The following is a 24,961-nucleotide window of genomic DNA, read 5'->3' as shown; positions in this document are numbered from 1 at the left end:
AGAGCAGTCTTGGTGTGAGAGTACTTGAAAATTTAATGACAACTTTTTAATTACAGAAAAACAGTTGAAACAGCTCATTTGAAAGCGATAAAAAAAGACGATAACATCGATAAAAAAAATAGAAACCAAACTTGGAATAAATTCTCCTCAAATTTCAAACACCAAAATACAAATTTTGAAATTACAAATCATGCAAAATCACTGGTATTTTTCTGTATTTTTTTTTTTTTTCAATTAAAATGAATTTTTATGGAATTATTATAATTAGATTGATATAACCGAGGTTAACGAACAAGAAATTATTCGTTTTTGGCGAAGAGCCAACAACAAAGAACGGTTTGAAGCTCTTTTAAAAGCTTACAAACACAGTGTCATTGAGTTTTGGCTTCAAACACTGGAAATGAGTGAAATTTTCAAGGCATTATCTTTATTCAAAGAAGAAGAAGAAGATGAAGAGGCTGCCATTGTTTTCAAAATCTTGCAAAATTACGGGAAAGTAATTGACTTTCCATTAAAACTAAAAATGTTGTCCTCTGATGAAAAAGATACAGCCAAAGAATTGGCATTTCGTGTTGAACAAAAAGTTTCAAAAAAATTGTCCATGTACTCTTCATTATGGCATTCGTAAAAAAAAAACAAGCCCCGCCCCTTATTAATTGGGTCCCAGAAATTAATTATTAAATCCATTCATCCATTTTTCAAAGTTCCGTTTCAATCAGTCGTATATTAATGAATCTCCAATTTGAATAGATTAGGATTAATCTACTTCCTAGGTTGGTGAATTATATTGGGTTTGGAAACGGGACGGAAATCGTGAATGGGTGCTGGCTTGGTATGGAATGCTTGAACAGCTTCCGCTGGAAAATCAGCATCTCCCTACTCGTGGAAATAAACTCTTCTAGTCTCTGTCAATATCCCACCACTAACACAAATAACATACCCTAGCAACTGCGCCTGATATAACTAGAGAGGGTTGTTTAGGAGTACTTTAAAAGAATGAGAAATTAATTAAGAATTGATTAAATACTAGGGATGGTGTTGGTCAACTTACATTTCAGCATTTTCCTCATCTTCCACCTCCCCTTCTTCACCTTCACCCTCTTTCTTGGGGACAGCTTCCTCTTTTTTCTCTTGCGCTGGCGGTTTGTGTTGAGTAATCCTCATACCACCCACTTTAACTGTCATTAAAAATAACGTAATTACGTTAAAATGACCAAAATCACCATTGTTATCAATATTATGGGCCCGTTATTGGTGCAGGGGGGGGGAGCAACGCTAAGCCTTGGTTCGTCCATACGTTAACTTTCCAAATTCGAAAAAACTAATTGTAATTGATTAATTTTAATTATAATTACCAGCTGGGGGATGTCCCGCCTTTAATTCGTTCGTTTCTTCGCTTGACGACATCGTAATTTTAAACCATAACACTTCAAACTAATCCCTTTTGATACGACCACGATGCTCGAAAGTCGAAACAACAACTACGCGGCACTTACTATGACGTTGTTCAAGACGTACTAGGTTAATGACCTTGAAAATATTTCATTACACTTCAGTTCAGTTCAGTTCAGTTTCAGTATAAATTATTTTTATGATAGTTTAGTTCAGTTCAGTTCAGTTTTAACTTTAATGAGGTCCAATAAATGGAAAAGATTGGCGGGAAATTCAATTTACTTCGAAGGTTGACGATTGAAAGTTTTTAAAGATTTTTATAAGATTAAAAATACATAATTACGTAAATGAGACGGGATATTTTTGATTTTTTTTTACAACGATACAAAATACAAAATAAAAATTGAGATCAGCAACAAGCACCAACGAGAACACTGATAATATTATATTTGATTTTATAAAAAATGGCGGAAATCTTTCCCAGTTCACTAAAATTTGCAGAAGGGAAAATAGTCAAGTTTCCGTCATATAAATACGCGACATTCTGGCGCCCCATCTACGTCGCCTATAAATAACTTATTCGCCGCCGCCGCCGCCGCCGCTTCTCCACACCATTAATACAAGCGCGCTTTCCTCCTCCAAGAGACGAAGCCCGAGAAGCGCGAGGCCTATTCCTAAGCCTAACTGTGGCGTTCGCGGCTGGAATTCCACTAAGTAGAAACTAAATATAATTAATATGGAAGCGCGATTTCTCGTTAAAAAATATTGCAAATTATACTCGGAGGTAGCTTGGAAGTTCGTATCCTGACAGTGTCTATTGATCCGAATCTAAATCTAGCGGCGCCACGCCCCCCCCTTCCCCCCTCCCGCCCCCACCGGCGGCTAAGTCCTGGGGCAGAACTGCGGCGCCACGCACCGGTGTCTATGCCAGACGGCGCCTTTCTCGCATTCGCAACCGGCCTGGCATTTGTCCTGGCAATTGACGGCCCGATTCCGCCGCTGTTGAATGTCTTTACACGTTTTGCGACAGGAAGCCCCGCACGGAGTGAAGGTGGAGCCGGCCGGACATCGGCCTCCGCCTCCTTGGCAATTGGTGGCGTTCCTCCAGTTGCTCAACGAGACGCCCATGCGTTGGCACTCGCTGACGTAAGCCTTCAAGACTTGGCAGTGACACGTCTTGGGACGCGACTGGCAGTCGCAGTGCTCCGTCATACAAGCGCTGATCAACAACAATAATAATTCCTCAACTGAACTGAAACCCGTCTCATCTGTCCGATAAATAAAGCGTTACTTACACGATGTAAGGCGCCGAGTCAATGTTGGAATGGCAAGCGGCCAGAGGAGGGTCACTCAGGCGGTTGCAATCTACACGCGCCCTTCGCCGACTGTCCCATTTCATGTCCCAACGACGATCGCAATCGTTCAATTCCTTGACCGTCACGGGCGTCTTTGACTTGCATTCGGCCTTCTTACCAGACTGCGAGACAATAGGCAAACATTTTTTAGACTCGGTTAAATTCTCGGTGGTCAACGCGTACTACTGACCATCCAGGATTGCGCCAAGGAAGCGATACTCGAGGCCTGTTGTCCTTTTTTGGTCATCTGATCGTTCTTGGGGTCGTTGTCGTAATTTCCGCACAGACCGCAGACCTTCTTCTTAAAAGTGGTCGCCAAGTGAACTTCCAAGTAGTTCTCCTCGTCCCACAGTAATTTGATCCCTGACGACATAGAGGGGGGGGGGCCTCGTTAAGCAATCGGATCGAGCAACGAGAGCCGCCAACGATTAAACTTACCATTATTGGTACGAACGACGATCTGATTGTTCTCCGAGCGAATGGACAGGACGCTCAGGATGACGTGCGGCAATTTGACGCGTTTTCGACCCACTTTGACGCGAAAGTTGTTACCTAATTGAACTTTGGTGTTTTCCACTTTTAAAACGACGGATCTCGTTTTGGTCGTTCCGTGTTTCAAGTCGTTGACGATACTGATGGAAAAGTTGCTGCCGTTGCAATCCCTGGCCAGTAAGTAGCGGCAAGGTAACGAGCGGAAGCCGAAGACGGCGCCGTCGAAAGTCTTGTAGCCCGAATCGCCGAAGACGGAGCAAACCGCGTCGGCTGAGAAATATACCGCCGAGGATCTTAAGCAAATGAAGAGAAAGAGAGTAAAAGAAGTAAATAAATGAATTACCTTCGACGCAGGTTCTGCAACATTCCCCGGGTAGAAGTTTCTCCTGAAATCCAGGAGGGCAAGGGTTCAACCGGGAACAATCGACGGCTTCGCAATGAATCTTGTTATTGTGGCAAGAACACTTGGTGCAATTGGCCGCCCACCAACTCTCGCCTTCCTTGTAGATCTTGCCCCGGACGTTACAAACGCGCTTTTGCTCTTGGTGGTCGCGGCATCGAGAACAACATTCCCCCTCCTCTTTCGTCCGGTGTTCCGGAGGACACGACAGACTGGGACACGTTTTGCGGAAGCAACTGACCGTCGTGTTCTGAGACGGAATATTAATAATAAGCGCCTAAAAATCTCCGACTGTAATTGGATTTACTTTGCAAACGCAGTCGGTGCAGTCATCCTCGTAATGAGACCTCCCGTCGTTCCTCAGTTCCAACTTCCTCAAGTAGCAAACTCCCGGAACGTCCCGGACTCTCCTGAAGCCTCTTTGGCACTGCGGGCAGCATTCGCCGCGACGATGATAAACTCGCGTCTCGGCGCAGGGCAGGACGGGACACGCTCGTTTCCAACACGTCGAGAAACCGTTCTAATGACGAGTATCATTCGTTAAAAGAAAACCCAGAGTATCTGGAGCCTTAAGGGGGGGGGCAGCGTACCAAGCATTGGCATTGAACGCAGGGGTCGGTGGTTTCTTTCTCGCTGACGGGAATGGTGTAGGATCGAGGGACGTTGTCGCGCTGTCCCAAGGCGTCGGCGATGGCTTGGCAGCTGGGCGAAGGGCAACTGGGGCAACACTGTCCGGGCAAGGGCGGTGAGGCTTTCTTTTCGCCGCATTGAACGTGGCACTCGATTTTCGTTCGCGTTAGGACACCTGACTGATTTAAAGTCGGTAATTTAATTGAAGGCGGGGGGAAAGGAGCCGGGGTCGTGGGGGGGAAACGAACCTGACAAGCGTAGACCTGACAAGGGTCGTCGGGGTCCGTCCAGACTTCGTCGTTAGCTCGCCGCGTCCCTCTCCAGTGGCAATCTTAACGGAATTGTGGCGAGTGCCATTTGGTCAATCGAACCTTTCGAGACCGCGGTTAGGCCTAATTATATCAACGAAGGAAGCAATGATTGACCTTTACTGACCTTTACAAACGTCGCAACAAGCGCTTTCGTTTCCTGGCGTGGCGAAATGGCACGAACTCGACAGAGAACAACTTTTCTTATCACAAGCCACGACTCCATTCTGCGTCAAAATAATAATAAAGAAAAAATAACCATTTGATTTGACGACGACAACGATGAAGAAGAAGAAGAAAAATGACTTCCTAATTTCGAGGCAATCAAATTTGACAAAGCGGAAATTAAAGCTTTTTAAGAATCTTAATTCGCTTTTCACGCCATTACTGGCAAGGGCCACGCGGGGTGCGGAAATCGTCTCGCAAACAACCAACGATCTTAATTGAAGAGACAAACACGCACCAATCGCGAGTAGGACAAAGACTAGTTTAATTCTTCACGCGCCTCAACTTTCGTGGCAGTCCCGTCTCTCAACCGTTCCCAAATTTCAATTACACACCGTATTAAATTCGTCTAAATAAAAATGAGCAGTTTAATTCAAGAGACCTTCTTGTTCTTTCATTAATGCTCCTCAAAACGAACAACGTCGTAACGGTCGTGTCTTTCTTCAAAAATTCGATTAAAATTAAATACTAATTAGGTGTAATGTCGTGGTGCAGTGCATGGCAAAGGATGGCCGAGTTTCTATTTGGGGAGATTAATCAAATAAAAGAAAGGCAAAGAATTGGTAGCCAGCAGGCCGAATTAAGGCCGCGCGGCCAAGATTAATTAACCAAGACGTTGGAACAATTAAAAAAATAACTCTTGGCTTGTTTGCCCGCCACGTAACTCCTACAACCCACACTTAAGGCCTTTTCAGACGAAACCACTTTTTGACTCATTTAGACGAGTCAATTCGAGTTGAGTAAACTAGTCGCGTGAACGGAAGTTGGTTGCGCGAGTTGAACCACCGAACAAATTAAAAATTGACGACTGACCAATTTTTGACCCGGATCTAGTAGTCGAGTCAAAAGTCGTATCGTCTGAAAAGGCCTTTAAAAGGTTTCCGTAACAAAACCAAAAAAATGTCTGAACTATGACATTCGTTTCTTTAAAACCCAAAAAGAAATGACACCGACAAAAGACTTCTTTCAACCGGGCCAAAGACGCAGTACGAAAAAAGACTAACAAAGAGTTTCTATTGTACTCTGGCACGACGACAGGCATCCACGGAACTAACCTACTCTTTAAGCTCCTAGTACAAACGTACGTACAAACATTTCCCAAGCTGCTAAAAGACTAGAGAGAAAGAGACAGAGGCATTTAATATCGTTGTTAAAAGAAATTCCCGCTGCGGGTCGACCTTGACTATAGAGACTCATTACGTTAGATTTTGCCAAAAGACTGTCGACGAAAGAAAGAAGGCCAGTGCGAACGGGCCGTCTTTAAAAGTAAGGTGGTGGTGTTTGGGGGGGGGGGTGAATTTCTTTTAAGAATCCCACGCGCGCATTCTCCGATCTCAAAACAAAAACGGCCCCGGGGGGGGGGGGGAGAACAAGACGAGGGGAGGGGGGTACGAAAGGAATTTTGCTGGAATTGAAATTACCACACCCAGAACAGAACTCGGTTGGTTAATTGTAACTGTACACGCTCTTAGAGCGTGGCCGGCCTAAACTAGGCGCGCAAGGATACCACGACAAACTGGAGATATCTCGAAATCAGCGGGCCCGCAATAATATACGCGATAGACAAAAGATGACGTGACAAGTGGTAGGCGTCCGTACAGATTTGCATGGCGTTTTACACCACCGTTGATGCTAATTGGCACCGATTGAATGATAATTCTTAGGACATGGCGATCGAATCTCGGGACTAGCTCGTGTTAATAGATGATGAAAGGGAAGAAGCTAGGTCATTGGCTAACTTTCAAGTAGACTATCCCTGGTTTGTCCCAAGGTTTTCGGTCGCTATCGGCAAGGACAGAGAAAGTTGAGGGCCGCGCCACTCTTACAGTATCGAGGTCGACAACTTTAACCGACAAATATATATTCAAATGAACTTTCCCGGCCCCTCTACCCCCAAAAAGAAAGGCCGTATCAACGACTTCTTCGGGTTGCGTCACGAATGAGGGAGCCTTCGAGTCTCCGAAGTTGATAGAACGACGTTGGATTACCTGACACCGGCAGGTGATGCAAGGATTGTCCGAAATGGCGGGAATTTCCACCAGCTCTCCCTCGTTTCTGCACGTAATCGTTTTCCCTGTCAACGACAAAATAATACACAATTAATTTTGATTTCCCTCGAATTAAAAACACTTTGATAGCAACCAGCGTAGTATAAAAATATCGCCTTATTATTTATAGCATAAGTTCGTGAGATACGTTCCCCATAAGTTTATCACGGGTTAATGACTCGCTTGTCACGAAGTGACGTAGGTCATAGATTAGCGACGATTGGTCAAGCGCTGTCAAAGGCAGACTAAATAAGAAGATGGACTGCAAAAAACGCGTATAGGACTTCAATTATCGCGTGTCGTTCTCCCTCGAACTAACTAGAGCTGTCTCTAGCATTACGAAGTATAGGAAGTGTCATACTTAGGGAAGGAACATATCAGCTATAAACTCGCGTTATCATTGAGGGGGGGGGTGAGAGTTCGAATTAGAAAATAGGACTTGTGAAATGATGATATTTTAAGTAGATTTCTTAGCCGATGGCAATATATATTTTTTGAAGTTGCAGCGCGTTGCTGCCGTCTGTTTTAAAAGACGCTAATTTAGCTTGGCGCGGCAATCCGCGGGTTGTTTCGTAATCGGTGCCAAAAGAGCTGCAAGCTGAAGAAGAGACGAAAAGGCATATTGTCAAAACAAACAAACTAAGAAGAAAAACCCGGGGGGGGGGGGGTGAGATAGTCTCGTTAGCGAAAGACGTCGTTGGCACCTGCAAGAACGATGACGGAAAGACAGAGAGCGTGGATTCATCGTCTCCTAAAGGGATAGAGTATTCCTCCTCCTCAAGTCTCCTCCTTTCGGCGTAACTTATAATCCTTTCGAAAGCTTTTAATTCCAAGAGCTAGGACGCGTCGGATACTAGGCCTTTAAAAGTGGTCCCCCATCCCATCACCGCGTGTCTAAAATGTGTATAAATAAAAACTCCGAGCTCCCTCTCTCTCTCTCTTTCGGTCTCTGGTAAAAAAGTCAGCCCTATTTGTTGTTGTTGAAGCGACTCATCTTCGTTTTCCGATTCTCTCAGACAGCGCGGTTCCCCCCGATGAGCTCCTTTCCTCTTTGGTACCACCCTTACCCTTACCACCCTTCCCTATCCATCCCTTCCAAGGAAATGAAATGAAATGATGGTGAAAGGGACCGAGTAATAATCCCTCTTGACTGCGACTGATAATCAACGCTAATAAGCCCGAACCCGCCAATGCTTCGCTTAAGATATGCTTGGACAAAATGGCACGCGGTTTATCCAGAAATATAAGTTCCCTTAGACACTATTCTGGAATGAAGGGGGGGGGGGCTTCTCCCCTCTTCTCTACACGGCGCGAGCGACTTTCAACAAAGCGTACTTTCTTTTATATGTGTATATACTTTTGGTACGATCGAGGCTCCGTTTTAGCCGGCGTTTCTTCTTGAGCGGATGAGATTGCCGCTGCATTCTGAGCCGGTGGTTAGTTAGAAAAAGAACGCGCCAAAAATGAATAATTCCTCGGGATGGCCTTTAACTCGGTGGCGGGGACGGTGGGGGCGGAATAAAGTACTTTGCGCTGCTGCTCGGAAAAGCGAATCCGCATTCCGTTGTAGCACCACCACCACCGAAAAAAAGGGATGAAACGTGTTTTATGGGCAAGTAACTTCTTAAGCCCGGAGGCCGCTCATACCCCCCCCCCCCAAACAACGTTATATAACGAAAAAGACGCCATTTATACCGCCAAATAGACCTATTTATATAGCAGGCTCTTCCAAAAATGACCCTGCTTCTACTCGAGCCCATATAGTAGAAAATGTCACTTGTACACAACCGATTTTGCCAGACCCTAAACGACTCGCGAACATCGGATGGTCCCCCCTTAAAGTTGAAGTATTCAATTTTTGGAACATGTATCGCGACTACCAAGATCGACTAGAATGGATAATTTGCCATCAGATTGAAGCGTTCGTCAGATCACCGCCGTTCAATTTAATTAGCCAATAGGTTCCGTTATTTATTAAATGGCGCGTAAAGAAGCGGCGATTTTCTTGTCGATTACGCGTCAAAGCCCGGTTTAAATTAGTATAAACAAGGTTCCGGGCTTTGAATTGAATTTTACGAGCGCGCGTCCGTGAGAAACTTTTCCATCAGCCGATATCGACTACAGCCTGACTCTGGATGGATGAAGAGATAATGAATCGATGGAGTAATAATTATTAACGACCGTGAGATGATAGTCGTCGACTTATATCTATTTCCGTATTAAAGAAAGTGGCGGCCGGAGAGAGGCATTTCTCTCTCTGTATAATCTAGCATCTCTAATTTCGAGTACGAGAGTCGAGAGATGGCGATTGCCAAGATTGATATCGAAAAAGTGTCCAGGGATATGTGTCATCATCGCAACGCGCAATCACCACCGCTTCGATAACGGAATGACGACTCTTCATTTACAATTAACTAAGATGGTCTAATTAGCCGGAGTGTGACTCGATGCATGCGACTCGAAGACCGAGTCATAAGCCAAGCTGCTGTTGGGCTTTTGAGCGCGCTGAGTCAATGTCCGGCGCGATTATAAGAAAATGAGACATTAGTCGAGTAGTCAACGCGCGTTAAAGCGGATGTACGTTAATTAGTAACCCGATGATGTCGTTTCTCGGAACGCCAGCTTTTTAATGAAAATATCATTTAAAATTAAATAAACGAAACAACGGAGGGAGACTCGAAACCGACAAAACGTTTCCCGCGTCTACCCAAAGACTATGAAATAGCAGTCTTTGGTCGATCCAAACTAGAAACTACTCTATTATCTGTATAATTTAGGTTTAACGGGAGTCTAGAATATAGGACAACGTTCTTAATTGGTGATAGGGGGTTGGGCCACGCCAGCTCTGTCCGAACTTCGAGAAGAACTGAACCCGGCGAAACACTTTCAAAGTTAAGCAAAAGCTGATACTCGCTTTTTCTAATCAAATTCGGAAATGAAACGAATGCGCCAACATTCTGAAATTATATTATGATGAAAGGCGGGCGCGAATTCGAGCCATGGTGTGGTGCAACAAGAGCGAGCGGCAAGATACGCCGCGTATAGCCGCCTTAATTGGTTTGGCTTTGTTAAAAGGCTGTGCATGGCGTCCGTCTGACGCGCGCGTACAAGCGCAGGCCAAGCTCGGTGTTTTAATAATAGCTAGAGAGTCGAGATTTGGGCGCAAATTGCGCGACGCGACGGCAATCTTTTCGAAATGATTAAAGCCGAATTGAATTTGGCGACGGATAAGCTACTCTAAAGCCAGCACCACGCCGCCGTCTCGCATTTGGCCTATCATCATCATCCATTTGCCTGCCCGCCTTGACTCTATGGAAAACCTTGCACCACCATCACCAAATAACAATAACAACACAATTTTGAAAATGCGTCATTCAAAAATTGCTATACACTCTTAATAAACAAATACTCACCCCCCAACCCTCCACTAAGTTCTTAAAATAATTTTACTAAATAATATCCTCAATTGTTACCAGGAAATCTATTAAAATTTTGGTTTATTCCTGTATATATTAATCAATTCATAGCCTAACGTAACTCGAAGCGACTCGTTTCAATCGTTTTTAAGTGTTCTCGTCAGCCCCCCTTTACGTCCCACCCCCCAGAGGCCTATATCGAAAGGGGAGATGCCTCCAGCGTTGCTGAGAGAGAGAGAGAGAGAGAGAGAGAGAGAGAAGGCAAAATGTATCAATGGACAATTATTAATAGCTTCTATAAGAGGATAAACATTTCATTTTAGTTTGGTCAGGAATGGATTGAACCAACATGTGGCGAAAATATTAAAAAAGAAGTCTTTACTTTTTTGTCGGTCGTACGCGACTCTGTCCAGAACGACTTAAGTTAATGAGCACCGGCATTAATTACGCTCTCGGTTCCTTACCCCCTTACACCCCTCCTTCCCCAAACTACAACTACTACTACTACTAACGATCTGATGACGTGATTCCACGGGACGGGCCAATCAAAAGTGGCCGTTCTCTCCCCTCCCCCTCCCTCTTAACCCGGGGGGTAGAGGTAGAGGCTATGTCCCGAAATAAAAGAGAAATATTTCGCGAAATATGTGGAGCGCGAGTGTTAAGGGGCCTTCACCACTTTTCTATCATAATAATAATAAAATGAAAGGGTGACTTATAATACCCGCACGGTGGTTAAGGTGTCTTTAATTTGGCGTCTTGCAAGGAGCTGGCTTAAGCGGGGGCTATAGCTGGTTTTGTTGGCGCACACTTGGCTCGCTCGTGTTTCGAATAAAACAAATTAAGGTCCAGGAAAGAAGAAAAAGCACTCTGGCCGAAAATGAGTATACGGGCCTTTTAACACCCCCCCTCCCTCAGACTTGGTATTAATAACGGAGGAATGGAAAGTCAACCTTTTAACCTCTCTAAAGTCTGTTATATATCATATATCGGATGGGACCTTTTCAAAGGGAACAAAGCCGAGGCTCGTTCATTCGGACCAGGGTCGGACACCCCCCGTGGCCTACAACCTTCTGAATGAAAATACTACCGACCGTCTCCGTCTTGGGTTGGTGGCCGAATTCGATTCATTCGCCCCATGTCCATATATTCAACGGTATTAATGAGATTTCTAGGGACGGAGAGATGAGTCACCTCCTCGGACAAACGAATTCAATTAATCAATACGCCAATTAATAATGACATATTGGAGGCCAGCTAGAGCGTCGTATTGACCAATTAACTGTTGGTGGTCAAGGGCAGGGTTAAAAGGCAGGCTGGAGGAATAATCACCTTTCATAAAGCCAGCGTTGGCGTTGGAGAGGCAGAACGAACAACAGGAGGTGATAAAGGCGATTAGTAAGATATCCGTCAGAAAGGACGGATTAAGGAGCCGAGGCGGTGGTGGAGCCATTCTCCTAATAATAAACCGCAACGTGGCTACCGCGTTACGCTAACTACACTCACTCCGCACTGCACCGTCCGTGTCCCGCGCAAGTACACTTTCACGACCAAGAGTTCTTCTTTCGTATACGGCTTAATAGGAATGTCAATACATCGAGAGTTTTAAATTGTTGCACGAGGGGAAAACGGGGCCACTCGAACGAACGAGACGCGTGGACCGCCGCGATGGAACGAACACTCCAGACGATATCTGGCAACCTTAACTTAAATACCCTTGGACGTTATCATCGAGGAGGACGAAGAAGGCTTAATTTCACGCCAATACATTGACGCATCTTCAATTCGAACACAATATTAATTACTCTTAATTAAAATAAAGTGGAATTTTGAGAGTGACGATTGGGAAGTCGAGTCAAGTAGTACGCGGCGCGCACTCCGTGGCTGCTGAACTAATACTGAGCTGGAGAGTCAAGTGGGAACTGTCCCGCCAAGGCGGTACTCGCTAGCCGAGCGCCGTTCGTCTTGCCCCTTCCTTCTTCCATGACCAAGGCCTTTCTTAGAATCCAACGTTTTCCGTTAGCGCTGCTATTCGCTATCGCGTCGCTCTGCTCTATAGTAGCTAGGCTAAGCTAGAGCGCCGTCGGCACTGGCACCAGTCAACCAAATAACAGGCTTCGGGAGGGGAGGGACACGAACGCCAAGAGAGAGAGAGAGAGAGAGACCCGGGGGGGGCAAAGAGATTCTTAAGAAAAGGCCCGGAGGCGAACGAACTACTTCTTTTCCAGTCAGTCTCCTTCTGACACGTACAATATACGGGCTGGGAACAGTAGAAGGCAAGCGAAGAAAACGCCAGAAAGATTAAGCCCAGTCGAGTTATATTAGTTTAAGCTGAAAAAGGTTTCGCTATTCCTTCTTCGAGAGAGAGACTCTTTTGTCCCTCCCCTCGCTGGCCACGAGCCACTCAACTCGACTCGACTTCCAGAAGACGCTAAGAAAAATACCAGAGAGAGAGAGAGAGGGCGAGAGAGAGAGAGAGAGAAAAAGTGCGGGCTGAAATTTTTAACAAATTTCTTTACATTTTTACACCGGGTGATTATTAAGTAATTGGATCAACTTCTGTCGTGCAAGTGGCACCTTAAACTGTCCTCCAGTCTAGGGAGACACGCGCTATATGGTCTTTGGGTCCGGGTATTTAGAACAGAACGTTGGTCGAAAGCTACTAGGATTAATGGCTAATGCTTTTCTTCCTCTCGACCAAATAAAGTACTCGCTTAATTACCCCTTTGTTACTAATAACAACAATAAGCAATTTGGTCAAATTCCGACCAGCCCCGCTCGACGCTTAATTCCCAACCGTAGTTAATTAAGTACGAGTGTAAGGAAGCGAATAATTGACGATAGTCGCATTTGGTCACTAATGAACTGATTTTACGCGTTGCGCAAATAGATTTGGCTGATACATGTCCCTTGTAGAGAGAGAGGGAGAGAAAAGGCTCGCGTCCATGCACAGGCATGTGGCTAATGTCTGTTCGGCGTTCCGTCAACTTTCTTTATTTCACCAGATGCTTCCGCGTACAAATAACAGTGGGCCCCCGTCCCACCCCCTCCTTCTTGTCCGCTATAGTGCGCCAATGAGCTGCAGTTGCCTCTCTTCTTACCACATCCGTCTTTAAGTTCTCTGCCTGGCTGATAATTAAGCCATTGTCGACTAGTCACCACGGCCGATTATTATAATATTCCCTCCCCCCGTTTATTTTACATGGACGTTTCTCCTTGTTACGATGAAACCGAGACACTTGGAGCGTTCCTTCAAAGGAAAACTGTGTCGTCAAATCATACTTATTGATCTTTATCACTAAGGTTGTCCTTAACCCCCCCCCCCCGTCCTCGATGGACTCCCGTTATCGCCTTACTTACGCAACTAGTTACGTTAAAACGAGATAAGATTTTAATCGTATTAAATAATTGAATTCGATGATAAGAACAAAATTCGTTACTAAGTACCGATTTCGGTATAGATATTCCATTGTTTCGACGAAATTTTAAAGGTTTAAAAACCGATAAAATTAATTAAAAAGATAATGAAATGCTTTAAATTCTCCAGCAGCGAAAGAGTAATCTAAGTCTTAGCCGGAGAGACGAGAGAGAGGAGTTGTGTTACGTTAGTTTGAATAAGCGCAGAGGCGGCTTCGTCGATAACGTGAAGCCAGTGGTAAAACTCAAGGCTGTTCATTGTAAGTTCAGTCGTTACCCAGAATGTTGGGGGACGAAGTATTACAGCAGCTTAGCATCGGTGGAATTAAACCGTTCCTGCTAAGCCTTGCCGTAATACTCGCGTGCTTAATCGCCGCCAATAGTCTATGGACTTACTTGAAACGGGGTGGCCGCTACCCGCCCGGACCTATTGGTCTACCCATAGTTGGTTACCTTCCATTCATACTAAAGAGTCCCGATCTACATAAGGATTTCGCCAAACTAGCCAAGAAATACGGACCAATCTTCAGGTAGCTATAATCCCCCGACTTACTACATCGAGAATGTCTTAATGATTCTTCGTAATTAGTTTAAAATTAGGCGACGTCGACACCGTAGTTATCAACGATTACGAAGGACTGAAAGAACAAGGTCGCGATGAAGCCTTCTCGGACAGACCACCGCATTATTTCGTTTGGAACGAAGATATACCGCGTAAGATGAATTTTGGGGTTTAAGCCGCCCTAGTGGCTCAAAGACTATATTTCCAGACATGGGTGGGATGAGCGGTGACTCCAGGAAAGAGCACCGCAAATTCCTCATGACAACCATACGCAATGTTGGTATGAACAACTTGAAGGTCGAGGACAGTTTACAAGTCAGGGAGCTCTCTTTTTATATACTCGCTGGCAAATAGAAAAAACAGCGAGAGGAAGCCTCGATCGCTGACGTCATTAGGGGCTTTCGTCCACCCCAGTCAGTACAGGCGAACTTTCTGTCATTTCTATTTGCTTTTGGTAGCGTTAGTAAAGTCAAGCCCGATTCTAAGCCCCGCCCCCTATTTACGCAGGAACAAATAGAGGTATTGGTAGAAAAGCTCGGGGCGCAACCTAGCGACGTCAACGTGGACTTGAGGGACTTTTTGGCACCAGTATCCAACAATATCATGATGTCTTTAATCTGCGGGAAAACCTTCGAGGCCGACGACCAATTCCACGTGACCCTGACGAAATGTCAGTACGACATCCTGGACTACATGGCTCGCATTCGCATCGCCTCCTTCTTCCCGAGACTTTGCGCGCTTTACGAGAAATACAGCCCCTTCTTGAAAAGAGTTCGAAAAGAACTCGGTTGGCTCGAAAAGGTCTTGAGGTAAGACTCGCCGAGGCCGACCCCCAATTATCTTTCAATTGATCATTATTTTCAAATATTTCAGGACCGAGATCGAAGAACACGAAGAATCTCCGGAACCAGAGAAAAAAGATTACATGGATTTTTTCCTGTCAGAAATCAAGAAAGGCAACAAGAATTTCTACAGTAATATTAAACAGGAAATTATATCGGAGTCCTAACTGAAACGAGCCGCTTTTAATTGACTGGACAGACAGTTTACTTCTGGGGAACAGTCAAATTATCAGCATGGGAGGCGGAGAAACCATTCGCAGTACCGTCGAATGGACCTTACTCATTTTAGCGCGTCATCAACTAATACAAGAGATGGTCTATCGAGAAATTGTCGAGGTCATAGGTCAAGAAAGACTACCGCGATACAAGGACAAAGAGAATTTAATTCTAGTACAAGCGCTTATCCTGGAGGCCATGCGCTACAAGACAGTCGCGTCCGTCACCGACCCTCATTGGTAAGTCACTTAACCTCAAGTTACTATATCGAATCTGAAGCGAGGAATTGCAGGACATCGAGGGACACTGAACTGGGGGGCTACAAAATACCGAAAGGAACGAATATACTGCTTAATTTATGGGCGGTCAATAATGACCCAGGTTACTGGGGTGACCCCGAGAATTTTAGACCCGAAAGATTCCTTTCCAAAGATTTCAAATCAATCGTTAATTCTGAGAGGGTTGTGGCCTTCGGATCGGGTATGTTTGTTTGTTTGTTTATTAATACAAGAACGTCGTTTCAATTTTCATTTAAATTTAAATCACAGGTAAACGCAACTGTCCCGGAGAGAAATTGGCTGAAGTCGAATTATTCCTAATCATTACCTCCTTGCTACAAAAATTCCGATTCCTGCCACCCGAAAGCGGCCACGTTTGTTTGGACGAAGTCTGCGTTTTCAACCAAATGGTAATCAGTCCTTTGGTCCGCTTGGAACGCAGATGACCCGGTCATTCAAATTTAATGTAATAATATTTGAATAAAGGCGATAAACACACAACTTAATTCTTTGAAGGCTTCATTCCTTAATCGAAATATGAAATTCCAAGGTTAATGTTTTCAGATGAATAAACATGGCGTACTTATTAATAGACGAGTGTGTCTGTGTGTGAAGGTGGGGGGGGGGCAAAGAAACTATAGACGGCTGCGATGACTCGAAATAGGCGTATAGCGGGTTAGAAGCCAGCTGCATGATGGCTTGAACCGCGCGGATATTTTTGTACCTTTAGTACGACCATAAGTTTATAAGTGATATGTTCCATAAGTATGTCACTACTATACTTCGTAATGTTAAAGGCTTAATGAGAGCTAGTTCAAGAACGACGTGAGAAAGGATTACACTCGGTTTTGCAGTCCATCCTCCTCTTTAGTCTGTACTAAGCCTTATTTGACAGGGCCTCACTAGGCGTTGTTTTACCTCGAATCTATGACGTTTCGACTACGTCACTTCATGACAAGCTCTCATTAACGAGTGACACACTTATGGGACATATCTTATAAACTTATGGTACGACTAGAATTCAGATAAAACAAATGTAATCTCGAATAAAAATATTTGCGCCTATGAATATTGGATTTTTTTTTTGTCATCCTTGTTTTAGTAAACACCGTATTCGTAACTATATAACGAACAGTCAAAAGAAGTAGGGGTATTACGGCGGTTGACAATTTAAATTGAGTGTCGAGGCCACGAGGGAGAGAGAGAGAGAGAGTGGCTAGTTGCTAAGAGAATAAAAGAATCTCGGTTGAGGGTCAAAACAATCTAATCTCATTTAACACGTTTAATAATCTTTCCTCTTAAATCTCGGTCGGCGATCTCGACGCCATAACGGGATAAAGAACGACAGAAGACGGACATGTTGGATTATTTAAGGGATCTATTTGGGGCTCAGCCCATTCTCGGGACCTTAATAAGCGTTTTCGCCGCTTTGGTCGCGTCCCGAATATGGGCGTACTGGCGTAGAAGCGGCAAATACCCACCTGGCCCCCTGGGACTGCCCATTATCGGCTACCCGCCACTTTTTTTCGATGAAGAACTTCACAAGACGCTAACGGCCACCAGCAAGAAATACGGAGACATTTTCAGGTATTGTAAAAACAATTTTTCCCCAGAGGGACTATTTTAACCGGTTCTCGGTCCAGCGTCAAGTTTGGACAAATAAACGCCGTGGTTATTAACAATTACGACGCCCTGAAAGAATCTGGTCGCAAAGACGAGTTCTCCAATAGACCACCCGACTTTTTTCATTGGAGCGATAGCAACACTCGTAAGTCCGACTCCCGAAACGTCTCCATGCAAGCGACATAAAATCTAAAGATTAAGCATGGGCGAATACTCGAGTAACACGAATAACTCGATCGAATATCGAGACGAATAACCGTCTCGATATTCGATAAGCCCCATTTCGGGTATTCGAACGAATAACGAATAGTGAATTTTACTATTCGGGCCTACTATTCGTTAAATATTCGACTAACTATTCGTTAAATATTCGATTAACTATTCGTTAAATATTCGATTAACTATTCAAGAAAACAAAAATATTAACCCTAAAAATGTTTTAAAAAAGTAATGGCAGTTTGGCAGTTACACTTTTTAATGTATAAGTTTCTGTGGGAAAATAGGCCTGAAGTGCTACTACTCTATAGCGCATCTAAATTCTAAATATAATTTAAATTGATTTTAATTAATCCTTCTATTTCTGACTATTCGATAACTATTCGATAAGGGCAATTTTAAGTTAAGCCTAATTATTCGATATTCGGTTCCCAAAGAACTATTCGTCTCGGTATTCGATAAGAAAATTTTTCACTATTCGATATTCGTCTCGACAGTCAAAAACTGGTATTCGCCCATGCTTACTAAAGATACCTAATAATAACGTCTTAAAGACATTGGCGTTATGAGTGGAAAACCCTGGAAAGAACAACGCAGATTCTTGCTGAGTACTTTGCGCAACGTCGGCATGGGCAAGTTAAAAGTCGAGGAAAGTATCAAGGTAAGCGTCAATTGGACAGAGGATGGGCGGTTCGCGATTTAGCCTAGCTAACTTTTACACCATAGGAACAAATCGACTATACGGTGGAGCAATTCAAAATCAGATCGCAGTCCGAGACGGACATAAATATGCGAGACATCTTATCCCCGGCTATCAACAATATCATTTTATCACTAATTTGCGGGAAAACGTACGAAGCCAATCACGAACAGAATAAAATGCTCAGCGACTACCAATTTAAATTGCTCGAATATTTCGAGAGGAGTAAATTGGCTTATTTCTTCCCGTTGATTCGAAAACTCTTATGGAAATACAGCGGCACCCTCAAAGACATCAGGAGAGACTTGATGACCTTTGAAAACGTTCTCGGGTAAGTGCGGAGTAAAGATATCAAAACGGATATAATCAATCCTTTTCACACGGTTGGTTCTACCATTATTTAGCGAAGAAATCAAACAACGTCTTAAAGATCCGGCCGAAGAGAGACCAGCCGACTACATCGAGTTCTTCTTGAAGGAAATCAAACGGAACTCGGACGAAGCCGGCACCACTTTCACCGGTATAAGCGAGTTAATTCTCTCGATAAGTATTTACATCTTAGGGCATTGACGAGCGAGCGAGGAAGGGTTTATTTCCGTTTTCAGTTCCGTCTCTCTTGGGAACGGCGCAAGTCATACTGATGGCCGGTAGCGAGACGACGCGAAGCACGATCGAGTGGACGCTACTCTGTTTGGCCAGGAACCAACTATTCCAAGAACTGGTGCATAAACAAATCATCGAGGTCTTGGGAACCGACGGACAAGTGGAATGGAAGGATAGGGAAAGACTAGTCTTGGTGCAGGCGCTCATACTCGAAGTTTCGCGATTTAAGACTTTGGTGACGCTCAGCGACCCCCATTGGTAACATATCCCATCCAACTTAAATGATATCTCTCGCTAAAGGAATGGTTATCTACCTTGATAGGACATCGGAGGACACGGAAGTCTCCGGCTACTCGATTCCCAAGGACACTTTTATCATATTGAACCTATGGGCCGTTCACAATGACGCGGAATATTGGGGTGACCCCGAGAATTTCCGACCGGAACGCTTCTTGTCCAAGGACTTCAAGTCGATCGTCAACGTGGAACGCGTCATCCCATTCGGGGTGGGAAAGCGCATGTGTCCGGGGGAGAAACTGGCCGAAGTCGAGGTCTTTCTTTTCATCACGACCTTGCTACAAAAACTGAGATTTCTGCCCCCCGAAAACGGCTTCGTCTGCATGGACGAAATGACCGTCTTGACGCAAATGGTCGTCAAACCAATCATCAGAGTCGAGACCAGATATTAAACGTAGCCTGTAACTTACAAACTGTAGCTTCAACTTTCTAGAAAATAAAGTCTATAAACTAAAGTCTCGTTTCCGCAGCTTTTAATAAATACTAAATAGTCTTAAAGAGCTTGGGACCCGCAAGGTACGTCGGGAAAATTATTTGGGCTTTCATTTCATCGAGATTTTCATAATAAAAAGTATTAATTTCGAATCAAACACGGTCAAACTAAGGTCTACCCATAGCAAAGTGACATCATGTGTGAATTGGTTTTTCAAAATTGGTGACTTTGGTGTAGAGCGTTAAGTGTCGCCATCTCGGCCTATATCGGCGAAACTAGTTTCAAACCTCGCTTTTTTTAATCGATGGAAATTTTGAGTTGAGACGCGAAAATGGCGTCACCCAGTACGGAGGGGAACGATTTTAACGTAATTAATAGTTTAACATTTACGGGTTCAATTAACAGTCAAAATGCCATTAATTGGTCCGGCAATAATAAAATCGCATTATGTACGGAACAAGGGATACACATCCTGGTGAGTAAGAAATTTAACGCATCCGGGGGCCCCTGGTGTGGTGGTGGTAGTGGTCTGCCCTTTAAAATAGTAGGCGCCAAATTCAAATCGCTTCGAGTACTTGAAAGTGTTAATTTTCGATTTCAGTCTTCGCACTCGTCTCCTTCGGAAGCGTTAAGCCCCTTTTCAATCCACAAACAATTCATAGCGTGTCCGCAAAAACCCCAAAAGTTGGAATTTCCCGTCAACCGTGCCGACTTGCATCTCCATTTACCCAAAGGTACGGCTAACATTTCCGAGGGGACAATCACTATAATCCAGATCGTGATTGTGATTGGCCCCTCGAAATTTTTACTATAGAGTAGTGTCGGTAGAGAGGGGATTAGACTGTGTATCCCTCCCTCCCCCTAGGCGCGCTTTTGTAAGAGGGATACTGTACGCGCCCCAGTAGGGGGATGACACTGAGCTAAGAGATAGAAGGGTATGACGTTTGCATACGTTGAACTGACATTACTCTATAGAAGAGCCAGCGTGAATTTATTTCAATGTCACGCGAACATAAATCCGACCTCTTTGATAGACCAACTATTTGAAATGATGATGGATCATACAGTCAGCCCTAAAATCGCGGGTCCCTCGCCTTTTACCATCTTTCGGTCAGCCATTTGGTCACCAGTCGGTGCCGCTGGTTTCAAACGGTAACTAACTTAAAGTGGATTCCAAAATAATTCCTCGTTTAATATTGATAAACCGTATTAGCTGTTTACTGGCGACCTTGACGAATGACCACGCGGTCAACCTGTACGAAGATCTGAACAACAACTGGGTGATGGTGGCCGATTTGACGGAACTCCTGTTAAACCATTGCAAAACCATGTTCCCTCAAACGGAATTCGGAAGTTCCAACGAACAAGAAGCCCTGAATAATTATTACGCTCTGAGAGACGAAATTTATAAAATGGCCGCCAATGGTAATTGCAGTCTCGACTTCCAGTCGTCACCTTGATTATTTATTTTTCTCTCGATGTTTTCGTGACGCACGCAGTCATGGTTTGGACGCACATCTTCGATAAAGACATATCCTCTCTGGGGAAATGGTGTTACTTGATTGTGGGCAGTAAAAGCGGCCATTTTATTCTTTGGCGCGTCATATTCGGTCGCGAGCTGAAGGTGGAAATCGCCGGCGAGTGGAAAGGCAGTATCGTCAACCCCAAATCCTTGTATTGGCAACCGACGGGGAGGTCGTCGGGCTTCCTGGTCATCGGATGTCACAGCGGAGAAGTCTTGCTTCTTTGCATCACGGAGTCGACCAGCGAAACCAGAAGGTCGTGTCCTCTCATCTCCGCCAATCTGTACTTATGGAAGGACCGCGATAAGGTTATTCCAACTTGTCTTCAAGTCCTCAAGGTACGTTGTCATCTTCGTATCCCGAATCCACAATGACCGAGTTTATTTCGCAGCAAGCCAGAAATCGCTTCGTGGTGGTCTTCACGAAAGGTCGCTTCTTAGGAACGTGCGAGATTGTCATCGCCAATTTGGAGATGAAAGTTCAAAAGGTCAGTTGCGTGGCCGGCCTCCATAGTCTTCCAGCCACCGGTTTAATGGCCGTCGACGGGGAAACGCCCCAGAGGAGGTTTATGGTCACTTCTATGGATGGCAGGACAGTCCGGGTTACCATTCACCCGACCGAAACGGCGCTAGTCTTGAAGCAAGAGGAGATCAAATTGAGCGCGGATAACCCGAAATTGTGTCCTCAAGGAATTGCCACTTCACCCAATCATACTCTTCATTTAATCGCTTACAAGTTGGTCCTCCCTGTTGGTACCGCGTCCTTTACATTGGTAATTAATTATTAAATTTAAACTTTCAGTACGACGCCGTTATTTGATCATTTGGTCAGACGAGATCCCATATTGGTAATTATCTCCTCTTCCTTTTTGGCCAATTCTCTCGATCGTTATTAAGTAATTTCGCAGTTAATCATCTTCACTCTCGATAAAATGGATGACGTCATGTCCAAATTGGAATCGCAGTTATCGGGGAACGTCCTGATCCCCTTCGCCAATCATTATTCGGACATCTTGGACTGTTTGGTCAGTTTATGGACGAGCGAGACGAAACCCTTCGCCTTCTTAATCGAACTAATTAATTCTAATTGGGAATACCAATCGATTTGCAAATTGCAACTAATTCGCTTCCTGTTAAAAGCCAGTCAGAACGGACTCATTTTTCTCGGATCGGAAATTGAAAATATCGTAAGTTGGTGGGAATTATTAACCGTCCCGGGACGCTAAGCCTAATTATTATTTTGCAGCCTGAAAAAGTGAAAAAGCTGGAAATGTTAATGGTTAAAAACCACTGTCTGAAAATCTGCACGACGACTTTGAGTCGCTTAGAGAAACTGACGAAATTGCAGAAACTCTCGCTGCGTTTAATGTCGGATTGGCTTCAAAGCAGTTACAAGGTCAAAGTCAGCGAATTTGATTTGGAGGAGATTTTCGACGCGACCAAAGAACGCTGCAACATTTGTCAAGAGGCCATCGCCTTCGAGCATATCTTCAAGGCCTCCTGCCCCACCGGACACAAATTCGCTCGTTGCTGTCATTCCCTCTTGGTCATCGACTCGCGTAGTTACGTCAAATGCGTCGCCTGCAACACGTTGGCGCTAAGGGAAAATATTTGGTATCTGAAACCTCATTGTACTCTTTGCGGAACTCTCATGACATAAATCGTGTATTTTTATTTCAAATTAAATAAACATTTCCAATAAATCAAATTTCCATGTATTCGTCCATTTCTTGCAAAACCTCGTTGTTGACCTTTGAATAATCGCCCACTTGCATTCCTTTGCCCACGACGCAATCTTTCAGGTCGCACGATTTCCCGATCAAGGCGTTTCCGCAAACGATACAGCCTTGAACGGTGGAACCGTCTTGAATGGTCACGTTGTCCATCAGAATGCAATTGATGACTTTCGTCTTCTCTCCCAAGTGGCAATTTTGTCCCACGACCGATCTTTTGACCGAAACTTTCTCTCCCACTTTGGCATTCTCTCCTAATAAGCAATCGTTGCCAATCTGAGACTTGGGAGTGGTGGGAGTCGACGTGGCTTTCGCCTCCTCTTTGGCAAAGGCCGGTCGCAATTTGGCAATTTGCCGATTGGCTTCGACGTAAGCCGAGAGGGTGTTAACCCTGAGGCAGAAACCTTCCTTGCTGACTCGAGCGAAACATCTCGTTTCTTCCGGACCCATGTACTCTTTCAGATTCGTCCGGCCGTTGTTCCAAGTGGACAGTTCCGCGATTAACTCTTCGTAGTTTTTGCCACCTTGGTTTTTATTGGCGCCGCCACCGGCACCGTCTTCCTTTTTGGACAGCAAAGAGGCTTCGGATTCGGCGCGTTTGGCGCTGAATTGTTTGCTCAATAAAGCGGGCAAGAGTTCTCCTTTGATGGTCGAAATGGATTCGTGTTGGACCAAATAGTCCAAGACGGATTTCTTCAAGATGTATAAGTGGGCGTCGAAAAGATTTGTCGTGATTTCAATCTTGGGGTGTTTCTTTAGCAGGGACATTCGGACGCTAATGTTTTCTTCAAAATCGGCTTCCGAGTTGAGAAACATCAATCTCTCCGAGTCGCTTTCCAGCCCAATGATGTCTTTCTCTTGACGATGTTTGCCCTTTTGTCCGGGAGCGGGAGTTTCGCGGCTTCCCAAAGAGAGATGACCTTCCGAGAGAAGTATGGTGACGTAGGCGTTGTTGACCCGATGCAAATTAGCCAAGGAATACAGAGGGTAATCCGTGAGGGTGTCGCAGCTCAAGACGACCAGATCCGAGGTGATTTTATCCTTAATATGTCTGAGACTGTCGGCCGTTCCCCAATCTTCTCCGCCGGGTACCGTCACGATGTCCAGCTTCAACTCCAGGGGTTTCAAGGCGGCGTCTAATTTCGACTTGGCATTCTCGGGTACGATGACGATAACTTCTTGAAAGCCGTTGTTCTTTAAGTACATCAGGGGATACCACAGAAGGGGCGTGTTTCCCACGGGTAGCAAACATTTGTGGCAACCAGACGTTATTTCCGTCATTCTCGAACCTTTACCAGCTGCCATCACCACCGCTTGAAATTCGGGCGTTATAGCCATGTTTACGCGGCTTTATCTCACTAACAGGGTTTATTTTATAAAATAAGCGACTTAAAATACCGAAATGTCAATTAATTACTGGTTTGGTTATGATTGCGCGACTACTAAGCATACCATAACGTGTCTCTGATCTCTCTCTAGCTTTGTTATGACCAAGGCTTAAGAGAGCGCGAAATATAAAAACCCCAACTGTTGGCAATGGTGGTTCGTCGTTCGTGGTTAACGCGCGGTAGTAAAAGAAATTTAGCGTACTTTGGCAACGTAGCTCGTCCACTCTTCTTTCACTTTAAATTTGAATCACTGTCCGTACTCGTTTATTGTTAATTATAATTAATGACGATAAACGTAACTCGTGTTCAACTCGACTTAGCAGCCTAAGTTAGCCTTTGAACTTCCAAGGACTAGTTTTGCCGTTCTTACTCCACTTTCATACGTGAATCGCGGTTAATTATTTCCACGATCTAGATTATAATTTCCTTCAATTACTACTAGGCTAGGCCTAATTCCATTACTTTTAATTGATGAATAAAATAATTACGTGACTGTTCAAGCTTAAAGCATTTTCGTGCACCACGAACTTCATTTGAAACAAAAGAATTTAGGCTTAACAATTGTCGAGCTAAAACTGGCGCATGCGCCCGCTCGCCTAGGTCATAGCCCACTCGATCACGCGCGTCACGACGCAAGCTGCTCGCGTAATTATCGTTTTTCGTAAATAACCAGGCAAATTCGTGAACTACAATTACCTTTGTAAATTACCGATTTAGTATCCGCTAGTCCTTACCTTTTCATGATAAATTTTCCAATAAGAATGACATAAATAACCTATGCCTCGGACTTTGGATACCCCAAGTTGATTGGCTATGGAAAATGGCGCGAATTAAAGGATATAAATTGGAACCCTAGAAGAAAAAAAAA

At 44.5% G+C, this 24,961-nt stretch overlaps 5 protein-coding genes across 7 annotated transcripts; 2 read left to right on the top strand and 3 right to left on the bottom strand.

Annotated features, from left to right (window-relative positions):
* Positions 1-15: 15 nt before the first annotated feature.
* LOC149709636 (death-associated protein 1) lies at positions 16-1,517 on the bottom strand. Its single transcript, XM_089856616.1, has 4 exons — positions 1,356-1,517; positions 1,052-1,178; positions 941-986; positions 16-876 (listed from the first exon to the last, which is right to left on the bottom strand). Exons 1-4 carry the CDS (start codon positions 1,405-1,407, stop codon positions 763-765), a joined length of 339 nt encoding a protein of 112 aa, XP_089712742.1. The 5' UTR covers positions 1,408-1,517; the 3' UTR covers positions 16-762.
* A 172-nt stretch (positions 1,518-1,689) lies between these two features.
* On the bottom strand, positions 1,690-19,663 carry LOC149709634 (BMP-binding endothelial regulator protein-like). 3 transcript variants are annotated; one of them, XM_089856435.1, is made up of 11 exons: positions 19,633-19,663; positions 6,791-6,876; positions 4,705-4,804; positions 4,518-4,600; positions 4,230-4,448; positions 3,947-4,159; positions 3,583-3,889; positions 3,186-3,509; positions 2,938-3,110; positions 2,688-2,869; positions 1,690-2,611 (listed from the first exon to the last, which is right to left on the bottom strand). In XM_089856435.1, exons 1-11 carry the CDS (start codon positions 19,646-19,648, stop codon positions 2,275-2,277), a joined length of 2,040 nt encoding a protein of 679 aa, XP_089712561.1. In that variant the 5' UTR covers positions 19,649-19,663; the 3' UTR covers positions 1,690-2,274. The 3 variants fall into 3 exon arrangements, with proteins under 3 accessions (XP_089712561.1, XP_089712551.1, XP_089712557.1); XM_089856425.1 differs by lacking the exon at positions 19,633-19,663 and adding an exon at positions 11,596-12,246; XM_089856431.1 differs by lacking the exon at positions 19,633-19,663 and adding an exon at positions 11,358-11,537.
* LOC149709635 (uncharacterized) lies at positions 12,499-19,430 on the top strand. The gene is made up of 15 exons (XM_089860726.1): positions 12,499-14,210; positions 14,270-14,394; positions 14,451-14,557; positions 14,750-15,051; positions 15,116-15,216; positions 15,284-15,539; positions 15,593-15,780; positions 15,849-16,019; positions 16,919-17,165; positions 17,222-17,346; positions 17,972-18,078; positions 18,144-18,448; positions 18,522-18,637; positions 18,723-18,978; positions 19,043-19,430. Exons 1-15 carry the CDS (start codon positions 13,963-13,965, stop codon positions 19,407-19,409), a joined length of 3,021 nt encoding a protein of 1,006 aa, XP_089716852.1. The 5' UTR covers positions 12,499-13,962; the 3' UTR covers positions 19,410-19,430.
* Positions 19,664-19,735: 72 nt separating the features above from the next.
* Positions 19,736-22,680, top strand: LOC149709633 (uncharacterized). The gene is made up of 9 exons (XM_089856449.1): positions 19,736-19,925; positions 20,052-20,184; positions 20,485-20,602; positions 20,664-20,875; positions 20,950-21,311; positions 21,365-21,708; positions 21,775-21,820; positions 21,881-22,159; positions 22,219-22,680. The coding sequence occupies exons 1-9, from the start codon at positions 19,782-19,784 to the stop codon at positions 22,630-22,632; spliced, it is 2,052 nt and encodes a 683-aa protein (XP_089712575.1). The 5' UTR covers positions 19,736-19,781; the 3' UTR covers positions 22,633-22,680.
* On the bottom strand, positions 22,620-24,225 carry eIF2Bgamma (eukaryotic translation initiation factor 2B subunit gamma). Its single transcript, XM_089856497.1, has one exon. It carries the CDS (start codon positions 24,041-24,043, stop codon positions 22,676-22,678), a length of 1,368 nt encoding a protein of 455 aa, XP_089712623.1. The 5' UTR covers positions 24,044-24,225; the 3' UTR covers positions 22,620-22,675.
* Between the last annotated feature and the right edge of the window lie 736 nt (positions 24,226-24,961).

The sequence above is a fragment of the Phalangium opilio genome, unplaced genomic scaffold (genome assembly GCF_054372755.1).
Source record: "Phalangium opilio isolate 3A_F unplaced genomic scaffold, DU_Popi_V2 ptg000011l_1, whole genome shotgun sequence".
NCBI lineage: Eukaryota > Metazoa > Arthropoda > Arachnida > Opiliones > Phalangiidae > Phalangium > Phalangium opilio.
Note: the sequence above shows the minus strand (reverse complement) of the source record. Positions and strands in the feature narration are given on the sequence as shown.

What these genes read in the sequence shown, in the direction of transcription:
- LOC149709633 (XM_089856449.1), top strand. Translation starts at nt 19,782, where the DNA reads ATGGCGTCACCCAGTACGGAGGGGAACGATTTTAACGTAATTAATAGT. An exon ending in CTTGTCTTCAAGTCCTCAAG is followed by an intron (nt 21,312 to 21,364) that starts GTACGTTGTCAT and finishes TTTATTTCGCAG; the next exon opens with CAAGCCAGAAATCGCTTCGT. An exon ending in GATCGGAAATTGAAAATATC is followed by an intron (nt 22,160 to 22,218) that starts GTAAGTTGGTGG and finishes ATTATTTTGCAG; the next exon opens with CCTGAAAAAGTGAAAAAGCT.
- LOC149709635 (XM_089860726.1), top strand. Translation starts at nt 13,963, where the DNA reads ATGTTGGGGGACGAAGTATTACAGCAGCTTAGCATCGGTGGAATTAAA. An exon ending in AGGCAACAAGAATTTCTACA is followed by an intron (nt 15,217 to 15,283) that starts GTAATATTAAAC and finishes TTGACTGGACAG; the next exon opens with ACAGTTTACTTCTGGGGAAC. An exon ending in AGCCGGCACCACTTTCACCG is followed by an intron (nt 18,638 to 18,722) that starts GTATAAGCGAGT and finishes TTCCGTTTTCAG; the next exon opens with TTCCGTCTCTCTTGGGAACG.
- LOC149709636 (XM_089856616.1), bottom strand. Translation starts at nt 1,407, where the DNA reads ATGTCGTCAAGCGAAGAAACGAACGAATTAAAGGCGGGACATCCCCCA. An exon ending in GGCGGGACATCCCCCAGCTG is followed by an intron (nt 1,179 to 1,355) that starts GTAATTATAATT and finishes TTTTAATGACAG; the next exon opens with TTAAAGTGGGTGGTATGAGG. An exon ending in GATGAGGAAAATGCTGAAAT is followed by an intron (nt 987 to 1,051) that starts GTAAGTTGACCA and finishes ATTCTTTTAAAG; the next exon opens with TACTCCTAAACAACCCTCTC.
- LOC149709634 (XM_089856425.1), bottom strand. Translation starts at nt 11,716, where the DNA reads ATGGCTCCACCACCGCCTCGGCTCCTTAATCCGTCCTTTCTGACGGAT. An exon ending in CAACGCTGGCTTTATGAAAG is followed by an intron (nt 6,877 to 11,595) that starts GTGATTATTCCT and finishes TGTCGTTGACAG; the next exon opens with GGAAAACGATTACGTGCAGA. An exon ending in GACTCGGCGCCTTACATCGT is followed by an intron (nt 2,612 to 2,687) that starts GTAAGTAACGCT and finishes GTTGTTGATCAG; the next exon opens with CGCTTGTATGACGGAGCACT.
- eIF2Bgamma (XM_089856497.1), bottom strand. Translation starts at nt 24,043, where the DNA reads ATGGCTATAACGCCCGAATTTCAAGCGGTGGTGATGGCAGCTGGTAAA.